The sequence below is a fragment of the Tamandua tetradactyla genome, chromosome 22 (genome assembly GCF_023851605.1).
Source record: "Tamandua tetradactyla isolate mTamTet1 chromosome 22, mTamTet1.pri, whole genome shotgun sequence".
NCBI classification, from domain to species: Eukaryota; Metazoa; Chordata; class Mammalia; order Pilosa; family Myrmecophagidae; genus Tamandua; species Tamandua tetradactyla.
In genome coordinates, this window is record NC_135348.1 from 13,437,014 (window position 1) to 13,453,379 (window position 16,366).

Sequence of the window (16,366 nt, forward strand, 5' to 3'; positions counted from 1 at the left end):
GGCCTTGGCTTCATTCGCATATGGAAGAACCATGGACGTCTTTCAAGTGCCAAAGCACACACCTGAAGGATTTTTAAAGGTTCTGCTATTGAAATGGCCCCTTCACTCAGAGATCCAGACCAGCATTCGTCTCGGATAAATCACAACTAGGAAGATTATGCTTTTTGATACTCGGGATCACTACTGCAAACTCGATTCTCATTTTGGAAAAGTAGAAATTAAGAAAGTAAAATGGCTGTAATCAGCAGAACAAAAAAAATGTTCAAATAGGATCTGTGCTTAGGCAAAATATTAACATTTCCTCAGATTTCTTTAATAGAATGACATATTCCTATCAAATGTCATTGTATCACTATCTTTCGATACTCAAACTATCTAATCTTTTATATTGTTGAATAGGTTGAAGATTAATACTACAAAAAAATGGAGATAAGTCTTTGCTCTGTTGGGGGTAGGAATTATGAGTGACTTTAAAAAAATTTTCTCTCATATATTAACTTATCACCTTTCTCATTTAAAAAAAGGAAACTAATGATATAACCAATTGTAACTACTTCTATTTCCTTTCATGCTTCTCTCAATGTCTGGTTTGTTGTCTTCTAAAACATTACAATACAGCTCTAACAGGCAGACAGAAAGACACAGCTAACGTGCACTGAAGTAAGGAAGCGTGGCTCTAATTTTCGTAAGGACTACTTAACAAAAGGAATTCAAGTCCCTACTGCAAGCCCTTCTGCCCGTCAAGGCACAAATAAGAGACCGAAAGTATACCTATTGTGAACAAGAGGAGCCTCCTGCATCACACAAGGCACGCCGTTCTCCAGACTGCAGTTTAAGTTGCTTGTCAGACACACTGGCTGGGGGGGCCACAGGTCTCCGGGTGGGTGAAGACCTAAGGACGAGAACACGGCCTCTCAGTCCACCTCCTTCCCCACTGAGACCTCCCTTACCCTTCCTGCCAAGCGGCGCCCAACTTCTTTCTCCAGGGAATTCTGGCCCACGTCCCCTCCCCACACTGACTTCTTCTGCCTTCTCTGACTCCTTTCGGGATATAATGCTGTAACAGAGCATACCGCTGTGACCTTTTTTCTTTCAGACAGTGTACAACTTGTCTCCAGAGCTGGATTATCTGATTAGTTCACTCAAGAAACACATGAGGACCTGCTTGAGGTAAGGCACTGCTGCAGACACCAAGGTCACTGCAGTGGACAAGTTGACAGTCAAGTGAGCATAGATAACAAAGAAAGTCAGAAGTCTAGCATGACACATTATGGTAAACACTAAGAGGACAAACAGCGCTTTTGAATAGAGCCTCGCTGAGGTAGCATCTGATCAAAGCTGTGCATGAGGAAGGAGGTGAGCCAGGTGGTTACCAGGAAGAGTGCTGCAGGCCGTGGAAAGAGGTCCTGAAGCGGGATGCGCCTACTGAGTTCAGAACAGCAAGGACATCAGGGCAGCCAGGAGTGGGGAAGGGGGACAGGGAGGGGGAACGTCAGAGCAGACTGGGAGCCGTGGGCCACTTCAAACGTTTTGGCATTTACTCTCAATCATATGGGAAGCCACTGGAAGGTTTTTAGCAGACAAACCTCCCCAAGTTTCTCACGTTTTTATATTCTTACAAGGAGAGGCGCTGCCTGCCTCTGCTCTGAGCTACCTTCTTAAAGATGTTGTTAAGTAAAAGCCTTGGAAGATAGAGTGTCCTCCTCTAGAGCAAAGGGCAGGCATGCTTACTGCCTATTGCAAAAGGTCTGAGTTCCCTACACTCAGAGCTCCTCTTCTGTAACACAACCCAATGCATATGCAGGCATGTATACGGGCCTGTTTGAGTCACCCTGGGGGTACCTGGGTGGGGAACGAAACTGACACAAATATACTGACGTTTGTGTAGCTGGTCCAACCTCAGTCGCATCGCAGCTTTATGTGAAAAAGTGGCAGCTATCCCTCTGGGGTAAACTTTATCCCTGATTCTGCATTTCATGCACAGATGCTGGTGCAGTGGGGCCCTAAATGCCTGGGTCTTGTTCACAGATGGTATGACTAAGCTGAAACCGGACGGTGTCCACTGGCTGCAACATCTGTCCAACCTGGGGGCCAGCTATGTAGAACCGAAAACGATGTGGTTACTCTAGCCAGTGGGCAGAATTCAAGGCGATTCTCGTAGCTCTGGACAATTCTCCCCCTGATGAACCCTGTTATGTCTTCACTGACTCTCGAGCTATTATCCCTGGCCTCTATGCTTGGTCTGCCACCTGGAAAACTCAGACTGGAAAATTAAAGACATCCCTCTTTTGGGACTGAGACAGAGAAACAAATCCTGGCTTCTGATTAAATGTTCTAAGTAGCACACCATGGTGAGGGTCGTTTTCTAATGACACCAACTGGAATCGAGCTCCTGAGTAAGCCTGCACCACCCAGATGGCCACCACTGCTGCTGGACTTGGCAACTCTTCCAGCAGCACAGACTAGGCAAAGGTCAGGACAGTAGGCTCTGACGTAGAGGCTGCCACCACCTGCCAGACTTGTGACTTCAGCCAAAGTTGGTCCATCTGTCTTGAGGCAAAGCCACAGGGCACTGCCCACCTTACTCCTGGCATACTGATGACCTTCGACCTCTGACCCCTGTTCCAGGCTCTTAGTGGTGCCGCCCCGTTAATACGTTTTCAGGTTAAGTTGCTGCTGTTCTAGTTCAACAAGCCAACTCAACCACACCATCGTGGCCCTTAGACATAAACTGCATCATGCTTTTTTGGCTTTCCAGGCCAAAAGTCACTCAACGGTGGGCTGACAGTCTTAAGTATTTGATGCACCTTCCATGCTCCCTCCTATCCACAGACTTCTGGTATTGGTGAGCACTGGAAGAGCTTCCTCAAAAAATCAATTCAAAAAGATTTCTGACTCTACATCTCACCTCACCTAGTCCACATACCTTAGTGAGGCAGTATTGTCCATGAATGCAGCTGTCCCCAGAAAGGGGACCATCTCCTCTTTAGCCATTTCCTAGGCAATAAGCGGGACCAAATGGGGTAAGTTGAATGTATTTATGGGGGTGAGGGGAGGGAAGGGAGATGACATAAGCCTATCCTGAACATTCAGAATTCTGCCCTGTACATTCCCTGAGACATGATGCTGACCCTAACAGCAATCCCAGGCCAACCTGGTCGGTCCACCTTCTGGTAATGTTATCCCAGCCCAAAGGGTTCTGAGTGGCTTCAGACTCCGGGGTGAGATACCTGGAGTCTCAATGCACCAACAGGGTCCTAAATCACAAGGATGATGACCTTTCACTTGAGTACACTGCTCACTGGGTCCCCCTCCAGTGCACACACAGGCCTAACTGGGAACTCTGTAAGTTTCATAATAACATCTCTGCCCCTCTTGCACAAGACCTTCCAGACGAAAGGTGGTCCAAGTAGGTGGGACTTAAATGGGAAAACAGTGAAATTAGAGCTACCTGAAAAGATTCAAGGATTTTCTGGTAGTGGAAGGGGAGCAAAAAACATGGCACTTGACAAGGGAATACCTCAAACCCCAGAAAGTATAAGGGACAGGGGGAAAAGGGAAATTGCTGCAAATCTGCTGATGCCCATGCCACTCATTGCACTAAATGTTCTTTATCTCTGACCCAGAAGTCTCCTCTCTTTGCCAGCAGCTACAAAATTGTAGCAAGCTAACTTAAGAGCTTGCAAGTACAGCTGTAGACTCTTCACAGTTCTTGACTATGGCACAATCCAACTTGCATCTTAACACAATCACTCTGACTGCTATGTTAAAAATAGCCTGTAAGTGGAGTGAGGGTAGAAACAAGGGCATCTGTTAGGAAGTTACTGTGGAATTTCAGTGAGAGATGATGACGGCTGGACTAGGACAATTATGGTGGAGGTAGGAAGGAGTGATTGGATTCTGGTTATATTTGGAAGGCAGAAAGCTAAAAGAAGAGGACAAAGGTCAGATGTGAGTTATAAGGAAATAACGTCAAGGATGACTCTGAGATCTTTGGCTTGAGCTATCAGAAAGTTTGAATGGGAAGACTGGAAGAGGCACAGGTTCGAAGATCAAACATTTAGCCTAGGACACCTCTTAGATACCCAAGTAAAAATGTCAAACTGGCAGTTGGCTATAAGATACAAAGGAGAGAGGCTCGGGCATATACCTGGGGAGTTGTAAGGTAAGATTTAAAACTCTGAAACTGGAAGAGATCAGTTAGAGAAGAGCACATGGGACAGCACTAGGGGTGCTCACACACGTTACGAGAGGCGAGGAGATGAGGGGAGGTGAATCGCGACACAGATGAACAGACGGTCCACTGGTTGTAGCAGGTCAGCTCAGAGACTGAAGACTGAGCACTGAGTCTGGGGTTTAACGTGGTGACTCTCGCAGGTACAGTTTCAGTGGAGCGGTGGCAGCACAAGCCAGATTAGAGGGGTTTCAAGGGAGAACAGAAGGAAGGGAATTTGAATTAGCCACCACAGACTATTCCTCTCAAGTTTCCCTTAAAAGCGGAGTAGAGAAATGGCAGGCTGGAGAAGTGGGTCAAGGGATGGTTTGAGTTGCTTTTTTGTTTTTCAAGATGGGAGGTATTATAAAATATTATATGCTGACAGGAACGATGCATTAGAAAAAACCTGATGATGGAAGAGGGAAGGGGAAATGTGCCAAGCAATATCCTTGGAGGGCAGGGCTGTATTAAATGAAGATTAGACAAGTTCAAAGCAAAAAGTGGCATAATGGTGGAAGGGGTGGATGGGAGAGTGGGAGCTTTCTAAAAGTTTCCAAGTGCTTCTCTGTTTTTTGTAAAATAGAAAGCAAGATCAACTAAGAGAGAGAAAGAGGTAGAAGGCACAGGAAAAAGTGAGGACAGAGGAGGGGAGTGGGACAAAGAAGGAAGCGGGGAAATGCAGCAGCAGCAGCACCACTTGAAGTTAGTGCCATGAATCTACGAGAGGTCAGGCAGCGTGCCCTTGGGTGCTTTTCCGGCTTCCTTCATCTGCGCGGGAACAGAAAGCCAGTGGAGAGGGGGTAAAGCTATGACTGTGGGTTTGTCAGGTGAACACGAAGTGACTGTAGGGACCAGGAAATGTAAGCTGCACAAGAATGAAAGTGTGGATATGAGGGAGGTGGGGACAGTAAGAAGGGGATGGGACCAGTGCTTTGTAGAAAACCATTTCTTTAGTGGCTTTAATACTTAACCAAAGATTGTAACAGGTCATCAAAAATACCTGAAGATTATTAACTAGAACAAGGCAAAGGCACTTACACGCACACACACACGTGAATTAGAACACCAGATTACATATAATTCTCTCTCCAACTGGCAACAAAAATAAAATAACATGTTGAATGGTATCTGTTTTGATCATTTTAATTTTTTTCCACTATTAGTGAAATCCTATCTCCATAACCGGTAAGAAAAAAAAGCAGTACCCTCTAAACTTCCTCCAAACCTTGCCTGAGCAAATTAATGATTACTGAATTTAAGATTCTTTATTGAAAACACTTAGCTCCTGTATGCCAAAGGAAATGTCAGGAACAAAAAAGACAAATATTATCATGCATCAATCATATGGACTAATTAAAATACAAAAATTCGATGAACTGAAGTTGAGAGCATGGGACAGTTTGGGGCATATTGTAAAGGTCCTAGATTGTAGCTCTTACAGCAGTCATATACATTCATAAGATGGACCTGTTAATTCTAAATTCTCAGACAGTGAGATGTTTGTATATAACATGGTCTTTCCCAGAAACTTTTGAGACTCAGAGTTAGAGCTCTAAAGCTTTGAAAGACAACAATACCACATCCAGGAACTGTCTAAAAAGTTGAAAAAGTGATCAGACATCAAGTAGAGATATGAATGAAGCTGATCTGGCAGGACTACGGTATATCAGAAGACTCGGTAAAGGACGATATCATCCATATTTTAAAACTTCAACTTCTGTGTGAGACTAAAAGGAGAAATGTTTATTTGTTGCAAAATTTATTCTTTGGCTAGTGCATATCCTAATTTAACTTGTCTGGTCAGTTTAATTGAACACCATAAGAACCTGGAATCTTGAATAGGACGTGAGATTTTGTTGCCTTGTCCAGCTCAGTGCAATGCCACAATAAATCCCAGAGTGATTTGGACAGTGAATAAAGAAGTATTTACAAAGTTCCCTTGGGGGAATGGGGAGAAAGGGAGAAATATTCAAATTCCCCTCACAAGCAGTGGGGACAACCAAATCAATAGGCCAAGCCCCCGATCTTGGGGTTCACCCCTATGAAACTTATCCGTGAAAAGGACAGGCTAAGCCTACTTAAAATTAGGCCTAAGAGTCACTCTCAGAGAACCTCTTTTGTTGCTCAGATGTGGCCTATCTCTCTCTCTCTCTCTAGGCCAACATGGCAAGTGAACTCACTGCCCTCCCCCTCCTACGTGGGACAAGACTCCCATAATGTAAATCTCCCTGGCAACGTGGGACAGAAATCCTGGGATGAGCCAGAACCTGGCATTAAGGGATTGAGAAAGCCTTCTAGACCAAAAGGGGGAACAGAGAAATGAGACAAAATACAGTGTCAGTGGCTGAGAGATATCAAACATAGTCAAGAGGTAATCCTGGAGATTATTCTTATGCATTATATAGATATCTCCTTTTTTGTTTATGGTGTATTAGAGTGGCTAGAGAGAAGTACCTGAAACTACAGAGCTGTGTTCCAGTAGCCACGTTTCTTGAAGATGACTGTAAAATGATACAGCTTTTATAATGTGACTACGTGATTGTGAAAACCTTGTGTCTGATGCTCCTCTTATCTGGGGTATGGACAGATGAATAAAAAATATGGATGAAAAAATAACAAATAATAAGGGGAACAAGGGTTAAAATAAATTGAGTAGATGTAAATACTAGTGGTCAATGAGACGGAGGGGCAAGGGGTTTGGTATGTATGGGTTTTTTCTTTTTTTCTTTTTACTTCTTTTGCTGGAGTGATGCAAATGTTCAAACAAATGATCACGGTGATGAATACACAATTATGTGTATCATAGTTGTGAGCCACTGACTATACACCATGGATAAAATGTGTGTCAAGAATGTTAGTATGTTTGCTTGTTAAGGTTTTACAATAAAAATAAAAAGAACAGCTCTAACTTACAAATAATTTCCATTGATAATGTTGTCAGTCCAAAATTTACCCAAGGAATAGCACAGAAGTCGTATGCTTTCAACGTATAAATGCTCTAATGTGCTCTGCAGCTTTTAAGTACAGCACTTAATTCACACGAGTAAAAAAGCAAGTATGTGGGGCGGGCCACGGTGGCTCAGCAGGCAAGAATGCTTGCCTGCCACGCCAGAGGACCCAGGTTCGATTCCCGGTGCCTGCCCAGGTTAAAAAATAATTAAAAGCAAGTATGTGTATTAGAGCTAAATGATACCAAGAGTGAAAATTTGGCTTATCCTGCCACAATTCCTGACCTTAATCAGACAGAAAAGAGGTGCTAGAATGAAACAGGAGACAGAAACCAAGACAAAGAGAGGTAGAAGAAGAGTAGAAAAGGGCAAGAAACATAAAGGAGAAATGGAGCTATTAATCTCACACCAGAGGGAGCCCCAGGACTGGGGATTCCATCTGATCCACTCCAATTTCCGTGCTCTCAGGCCCCCGTCTTCCCCCACCTGGCAGAAGATCTGAAGGACTACAGCCCTTGGTCTCAGCCGTGGTGCAGGAGAAATGCAGGTCACCAGCACGTCAGGGCAGACTCAGCAGGCCTCTCTTCTGAGCCTTACCCGGGGCGTGCTCTCCGACCAGGCTTCTGTTCTCTTGGGCCATGCTATTGCCCATTTTGTTTATATTGTCTCAGACTAGAAAAGGTCACCCCAATGCAGCAGCAGCCCCCGGTGGCCAAGGAGGCAGAAGGGTTGGGAAGGACCACGGTAAGGTGGAGTCAGAGGCCCCCCGACGAGGTCAGTCTAGAAGGTGTGCCTCCGCAATGCACAAAGCCCTAGGACATGGCTTAGAGAAGAGGGCAATGGGGACGTGGCCCTGTCCCACCCACCCTCCTCCTTCTCAAGCTCACCAGTCAGGATTACAACATGCATGGTGGTTGCCTATAATGTGAGCCAAGTCCCTCACCTTTATCTTCATCAATACCTGCAGGCACATCAGGAAGGCTGCGACAGGGAGTTCCTGCACCTTGTGGGAGATTATTCACATCTCTGCAGCAGGGAAAATGAAAAAATGAGGAACTACTGATTTTTTTCTGATGGAAATACAAAATAAAAAGTATTTAGTATTTTTGCAAGGACATACTAAAATTGGATCACCAAGTCTGACTGAACTTCCATGAGAATTCTTCTCCCAAGAGACAGGTATTAGAGGCATAAAGGTGCATGGTCAGAAAAGGGTTGAGAAATATTAAATTCCCAAGATTCAGCAAAGTCTGGTTTTCAAAAACGAAACCATTTTAACCACCAGTTTTATGGAGTTAAGGCAACTGAAGTAATCTACAGTTTCGAATCTGCCTACTACTGGTTAGCAGCAATTCTGAATCCCTAGTTTCCGTCTACCCCTAACAAAAACAGTTCATACTGAGCCTTCACTGCATACTAGCTGCGTTTCCTTCTCCACAAGTTCACCAATTTACTTACATCTTCCTGCCCTCCTCACACACTGGTGGGTGCCTAAGAAACCCATTTATCATTTCTTACCCTGCCACTCTCTCCTTATGCCTACTCTCCCCTACCTCTTCTCCCATTCAATGAAAGGTAACTGTTTATTTTGCCCAATGCTGCAGAAATCTTCATACAGTGGGCTTGTAAATGTGTGGCACCTACTAAGTTTTTGTAAACATTTCTATATCAACAAAGCTCAGTTTTATTTCAAGTTCTAGCAAAGAGTAGATTGTTTCTATCCTTATAATAACTACTGCTGCTTCTTTCTCCTTTCAGAAAAAAAGATATGTTCTAACTCAGCTACATAATTGAAAAGAGAAGTGATAGGAGAGACACCAACCCATAAACCAAGAATACTTAGAAGAATCACTCTTTCTGAATTATTAGTAAAAGTGTATTTTTCCTTACATGTACCCTTAAAATACAAAGTTTTCATGCTTTTATTCTACAGAACCAATTACAAAGAAGAAATAACAGTTCACAGAGAAAAGCTGTACATAAACTGTAAAAGTTGGAAAATTAAAAACGTACGTGGGACTGCAGATGTTATGAGAAAGATTCAAGGAGACGGGAGTTTCAGAAGAAAAGTCGTTTTGGGAGACCTTCCCTCCTGCATAAAAAAAATCACAAGGTTTTAAAATGTAAATCAGCTGCATAGATTCTGTTTTAAAATGCAGATTGTTAATATCATTCATCTCTAATGAGGGATTTATTTCTCACTGTAACTGATATTCACACATTCAGTAATTTAATTTTTAAAGACTGTTTTATAACGTATATATTTTCATTGAAAACAAACTCAACATTTAAATTTACTGATTTTTTAATTAATAATGCATTATATTATGAATCTGTAATATTGAAACCATCAATATTATAGTATAGACCAAGTGCTACACAAAGTTAATATAATTTTTTCTTCTAATAAAAGACATTTAACCATATAATTACAGCACCCATTTCCCACTCCAATACAAAAATAATATATACTCATTGTAGAAAATCTATGAAAATAAATAAAAATTCAAAGAATAAAAATATAAATCACCTGCAATTATACTACCATTATCAATATTTAGGTATATTTCTTCACAATTTCAAGTGTGTATGTATCAAACTTTAAAAATAAAATTGGGATCTACGATTATATGGATACTTTATTTAAATATGCTTATGGTTAAGCTAAGATATCCATTTTTACTGGTTCTAAATGTATTATTTGTTTTCTTAAATAAAAATATTTTAAAATAAATAAATAAAATTGGGATCATACTCCATATACACACTGTCTTTTTTTATTTAACTTGGCACATTTCCCTGCTACTATATAATCTTCATAAGCAACTTAAAGACTGCGCACCAGGCCACTGTACAGCAATTCTGTCAATAACTGTCATCATTTTTCTGCTGCTGACCTTACTCTCAAGCAAAAACTCCACTTCTGTTTCTGTTACTGTCAAATACTGATTTAAAAAAATACGGTGTTAGCGTCGTCAGGCAGCCTTAGCCTTCAGTGGCAGAGGCAGCTATGCTGGTGCAGGCTGTGAAAACCAAGCTTCCTCTGGCCAAAATAACGCTCCCCGCTTCCAAACAAAACACTGGTTACCTTCGTCTAAGTCCACGTATTCTCAGTGGGGGCAATACAGCCTCTGAGAGAGTGAAACTGGTTTGTTTCTTTATATATAAAGCACAGCATACAGTAACTAACAAACATACAGTATATCAACGGCATTAAAAACTTATGGGGAGGGCGGGTGACGGTGGCTCAGTGGCAGAGTTCCCGCCTGCCATGCCGGAGACCCGGGTTGGATTCCGGTGCTGGCCCATGCAAAAGAAAAAAGAAAAAAAAACTTATGGGGGGAAAATAGGGAGATCAGGGGGGAAAATGTCTAAAAAGGCTTTGGGGGGGGGCAACAGTGAAAAAGGAGAGAAACACTGATCTTTTAATAGTAATGTATTGCATTTTGAATCTATAATGTTGAAGCCATCAATATTACAGATACAGACCAAGTGTCATATAAATAGCACTGTGGGTATCTTCTCTAGGATATTTTATGGACGACACTCCTACGCTGGTCTCTCAGATAAGATCTTCTTTTATGGGTAACACTGCTGATAGAAGGGAGAAAGAAAGTATAGCCCAAAGGCTGCTGGGGGAAACTTGGCCACTTGCTGATACACATCAAATAGTTTAAAAAGAGGTAGAGAAATACACTGGAAAGTGCCCTGTACCTGGGGAAGAGGAGACTTGTACTCAAGCCCAAGCTGCTGTTGAGGGAATGGTGTGGGGTGAACAAGCTGCATGGCCCCTCTGAGCCTGTGCCCCTCAGTTACAGGTGCACCTGCTGGGTCCTCGCATGTAAGAAAGGAATAGGAATGCAGGTCCAACCTATCTCGCCACTGTGGGCAGAGTGTGCATGTGCTGAGAGAAGCTAAGCTACAGGGCAACACACAAATGTGTGTTACAGAACCGCATTGGCGGTTATCATGTAGAAGGTAACTTAAGGGTCTCCTACCTCTGGCTCATCCAGCAAGGAGGAGAAAGAAATTAATGATAGAACTTTAATACTTAGTGGAGGGCAGGAAATCCTTCACGAAGGCTTAAAGTTTCCTATGTTGAACGTTAACAGTTAAGAAGAATGAACTTTATCTATAGACACGGAGCTACAGAAAACGACGTTGAGTAAAAAAAGCAAGATGCAGAATGTTATACTGAAGCATGATTTAATTTACATAAGTTAAAAACAAGTAATTCTGTATTAGCACCCAAGTCTGAAGCAAATAAGTAGTACTCAAATCCTGGTCTCAGACGTTCTCCAGGTGCAGGAAGGCAGATGTAGACTTGAACTGGGGACAGAGGGAGAGCAGAAAGAAGGGGCCACTCCAGACACCTGGATGCATTCGCACACTCACCAGCAGGGAGGAGATGCTGAGGGTCCACCACAGCTTTCTTGTCCCCATCAGAGCTGCTCGTGCTACTCCAGCTCCCCCAGCTGCCCCGACTGGCACGCACACTTCCCAAGGAGCTTCCACAGTCTGAGCTAGAATCTGAGCAAAACTTTTCCACAGACTTCTTCTCAGGCTTCTGGTAGTAATCCTCTGGGGAAAGGAAGAGAAGAGCTGACCCCATGCAGAGAAGTCAAGATCCATGTAAATAATATGCCAACTGGATGCCCTTTCTCATCCAGGAGAGAGATGAAATCATGAAGAAGGTTAAGTTTAACTTAAGGGTCTCCTACCTCTGGCTCATTCAGCAAGAAGGAGGAAGAAATTAATGATAGAACTTTAATATTTAGTGGAGGGCAAGTGTACATCTACTCTGCTTTTGGGACTGGCAATCAAACTCAAGAATCAATACTAACTGTAATCTTCATCTAAAAATGGTTCTGGGAGTAACAAACACTTCTATTAAGAAAATCAAAGCAGGGGTGCAAGGGTAGTTCAGTGGTAGAATTCTCGCTGCCATGTGGGAGACCCAGGTTTGATTCCTGGCCCATGCACTTCCAAAAATCAAAAATCAATAATCGGTGCTGCAATAATGGGTTAGTCACATGCAAAAAGAATGAAAAGTGAGCCCCACCACACAGCATACAAAAAAAAGAAAACTAAAGCTATTCTGTAGGACTAGGGGTTTGTAGATAATCCCCACCCTGCCCCTTTTACAAAGACGCCCACTAAGAGTTTCAAAATATCATTCATGTGTGGGTGGGAAGAACTTTCACTAAGACCAAAAAGCAACATGAGTGCAAAGGGAATGAATAAGAGGATGGAGATAAAGAGTTAACACTGCCAGCCTGTGCATGGGTTAGGTGCCTGGGAGAAGAGGATGTTGGGGTGATCAGAACCCCCTCCTCCACCCCAATACCCAACATGCATTACTAGCTTCAATGGCCCCTGAAGGGCCTCCTACTATTCTCTGCCCTAACCTGGACCCAGCATTCAATGCTCCTCAACCTCCCACTCCCTGGATACCACCAAGCAGTCCTTGGCTGGGGCAGCAGCCTGGTTCCATAAGAACTACCTGGCTCAGGTGGTAGCACAGTTCTCACCTGGATATTCCTCCACTCTCCCAATATCAAAGGGATCCACACCTATCTAGACTAAGGAACCCTCGTTCCTGGCAGTATTATGCATAAGGACAAATAGGGAATGGGGAGGTCGGGTGGTGACACTGGAGGCCTACCCAGGCTCAGAAGAATCTCAGCTTTCTGGTTTGATCCTGACAACTTTCACAGCTCAGTGTCGTTACATACCAGCTTCTCCCTGCGCAGTTGGTAAGCTTCCAATTTCAGCATCTGTTTTACAAATCTCCCCGGTATTTTCCCGTATACACCAGTTTCTTACATCAATGTCACCGCTTGGCTCAGACCTTTCAAATTCATTGCATACAAGCTTTAATTCACTATGTTCAGAAGGCCTGGAAGAGCACAAAAAAATCAAAATCCATATTTTGTCATGTATATAGACATGCATCTTCTCCATGAGACTTATTAGAGGTGACAAGATGAATTTGGGACAACCTGGAGCCTTCTCTCTTTGGCTCTGGGTGGATAATATGATGAGTATAAGGGGGAGAGATTAGTAAGAAAAGATTTTGCCATTTTAGGACTAGAATGAATGTAGAGCTCATTTAAATTATTTCTTGTTTTACAGTGAAAGGAATAAAACTGCAAGGTTAAATGAGTCACTCCAGGTTAACTGATAAGAGAAAAGTTCAGAACTAGAACTTAGGATACTTGACTTGCTTCCTTATTTCCCTTCCTCCCTTCCTCCCACCCCCCCATCTTTCCCTCCTTATACAAGCCTGCTCTTTGGTGTACAGGGGGAAGGTATTGAGCAGTGATTTAAATATATTTCCATTCATTCATTTAGTAAGCATGAGTGAATACCGCGTGCCACATATTTTTATGAAACGTGCAGAGGCCACAGAGAAGAATAAAATCCTTCTCAAAAGAGTTCACCATCTAATACTACTTTTCTTATTAGATTGTGAATTCCTTGAGGAAAGAACTGTAATAAAATTTCCTAAGTGGGCAATAAAGAAATGTATATGTAATGCTATGGGAGTGTCTTAGATCATTTTACACAGTCAAGACGCAGCACCTAATGTTAGGCTTGCAGGGTGACAGGTAACAAGGGCAAATACATGAGAGACGGCAAATGACGTCACCGTTTTCTAATGGGATAAAAAAGAGTAAACAGATAGAAACAAGAGCCAAGGAAACAATCTAACAACAACATAAGTGTTAAGTATCATGTTACCAAACAGTCTAATAACTTTCAAGTTATTTTATAACAATTTTCAATGAATTCTTCAGCATGGTCAGTGCCATGTCAGGAATCTGCTTTTAAAAACAAAGTATAATATTTAATTGGTGAATTTCCACTCTAATTTTACATCTTTCCATATGCTCACATCAGGAAACCATAACATGTTAAAGTTACCTGAGAGTCAATCAAATTTTTATGAAAGCATATGTAAAAGAATACAAGGTTTAACTTTTTTTCCTTTCTACGGTACACCACACTGTAGCTTTCAAAATGATTCAGCCTAGATAAAGATAACCACCGATCAGCATTTAAAAATAATTAAAAATAAAATAATAGGGTTGTTGGCTTTTTTCCCTATTTGTATTTTGCTTATTGCTCCATGTCAGCTGGGTATAGAACTGGAGCTTGAAGAAGCCCTGGCGCTGCCTAACAATTCTCCAGCAGACTGTCTATGAGAATTGTTGGGGAGCTTATGACAATGCTGAATGAAGGGCTCTGAGCTCGAGGTTACTGTCCGAGAGCACGTGGGACAGACATTGTAAACAAGCCCCCGGTGCTTCCACTGTGACAGGCCGTCCCTGTCACAACAGGGGTTGCTATGCCAGAGCTCTCTTCTGACAATATGCTCAACTGAAAGCAGGGTAGGGAGCTCTTTCCCCAGATAAATTAGGAATTGTAGCGAAAAATTTAACTGGAACATTTAAATACCTAGCTGAGCTCACAAGAAAGAAACCTCCATGGCAGCACTCAAAAGAAGGAAAAAGCCACAGTGGGGAGGTCAGAGGAGTTACAAGGCAGGAAGCAAGTAGACTTAATATCCCCACCCCAGGAGAGCCTCGCACAGGAATAAGGGAATGAAACAGAAGCGAGCCTGCCATGAAAACGCGGGCCCTGGAAGGTGGCATGCCCAGTGCAACACCCCCAGGGAAGCAACAGCAAGCAGGAAAGCATGTTCTGCTGGAGGCACTGGGCACGTGCGCGTGCGGTGCTGCAAGTCTAACGTAAGAAATCAAAACCCCGAGACTACACTATTTGGGTAGAGTCATAATGCACACACTACTGACCTGGTTATCACTGCAGATTGCCCGCAGGGGTGAGTGGTCAAGCTGAGAGCAGGACACCTGCTTGTGGCCAGTGGTTTTCTAGAGCGCCTGCCCCACATGGCCAGCAAAGGCAGCCCCACACACCTCTGCATTTCACAGGCAGCATTAAAGTCTCGGCATGGGGGGATGTCTTATGCTTTTTCCCTAAAACCTCCTATATCTTTCAGCATTTTATAAAGGAAAGATGAAAAAAAAATTCACGCTTAGGTATTTTTAATAAAGTAAATAAATACATAAGACATTAACTTTTTTAAAGAATATACTTCATCTCAAACATCTAAATACATCTATCTGTATACCAACAAAACTGAAACAAGGTGACAAGACAACAGCAATTACAAAATTAGAAAGTGAAAAAGCAGGTAAAAATTTTAAAGGATTGTAAAAATGACACACCTTGAGATCTGAGTCACACCCCTTTTCTTGTTTTTTCTACATGTTCGATTTTTATTCCAATTTAAATTTTGTAAATTTCCTTCCTTTTTCTCCTGAAGCTTCTTCTTCCTATAAGGATCTTCTTGCTAAAAAGGAAAAAGAAAACCTTCAAGTGGTTTTATTGCCTAAACGTGAATAAAAACCTCTCTGTGATTTTGTTTTTTAAAAACTTTAGAAAGAAGACCAATTCCATCGGATTTCAGAACTTTCCAGCACTGGTGAAAACTGAGACATAAATTTCTCAATCTTTAGTTTGTTTTCATTTCCCTCCTTTCTTTACTTTCCTCAATCTCTGCAGAAAGAGAAGGAAAAAAAAGAAAGTTGCCTATAAAATTCCTCAGGGGCTAAAAAGGAAAAAACATCTGCTAGCAATTTATGGCCAACTTGCTGTTAACTTCAGCAGCAATAAATCCTCCAACCTTCACCTGTTAATTTGGTTTGTGCAACTCATATGAATTACTACTGAAGGAAAAATCAGTCAAAAATGCAATACCGGAGTCTTTTTATATTTACATTATTTGTTTATGGATGAACTTTAGAACAGCCAAATCTTTATAGAATGCTCCAAGTTTAAGCTTTATGGATAGACAAGGCAAGAATATACTTGATGTCTTAAAAGCGTGGTTCTAAAAAAATTAATTCAGCATGAGTTACATATATAAAAAATATGTATATATAAATCATATATCTATGGGGGGGGGCTTTTTCCTCTTTTAAATGTTTGGCGCGGTCTATTCACAGGCCCATGGTGGAGGAATGCCCCTGCCCTTGGAAGTTTTAAAGTAGCTCATGTCTTTAACTTCTCCTAATACTTATTCTTTCTCTTCTTTCCACGACAATGCTCCCTAAAAGCAGAGGCCTTGCCTGCAGGCGGGAGGTGGTGGAAGCTCACAGGGAATCCCTACAGCTTG

General features: G+C 42.4%; 1 protein-coding gene across 3 annotated transcripts in view; it reads right to left on the reverse strand.

Moving 5' to 3' along the window:
* The window catches only part of TMEM131L (transmembrane 131 like), a 168,259-nt gene that overhangs the window by 3,598 nt on the left and 148,295 nt on the right, over positions 1 to 16,366 (reverse strand). For all 3 annotated transcript variants that reach the window (XM_077139755.1, XM_077139756.1, XM_077139754.1), the window contains exons 27-32: positions 15,417 to 15,541; positions 12,900 to 13,063; positions 11,560 to 11,745; positions 9,178 to 9,256; positions 8,108 to 8,190; positions 772 to 892 (exon numbers count right to left, since the gene is read on the reverse strand). In XM_077139755.1, coding sequence (XP_076995870.1) covers positions 772 to 892; positions 8,108 to 8,190; positions 9,178 to 9,256; positions 11,560 to 11,745; positions 12,900 to 13,063; positions 15,417 to 15,541 — 758 coding nt within the window. The remainder of the gene's footprint in view (positions 1 to 771; positions 893 to 8,107; positions 8,191 to 9,177; positions 9,257 to 11,559; positions 11,746 to 12,899; positions 13,064 to 15,416; positions 15,542 to 16,366) is intronic.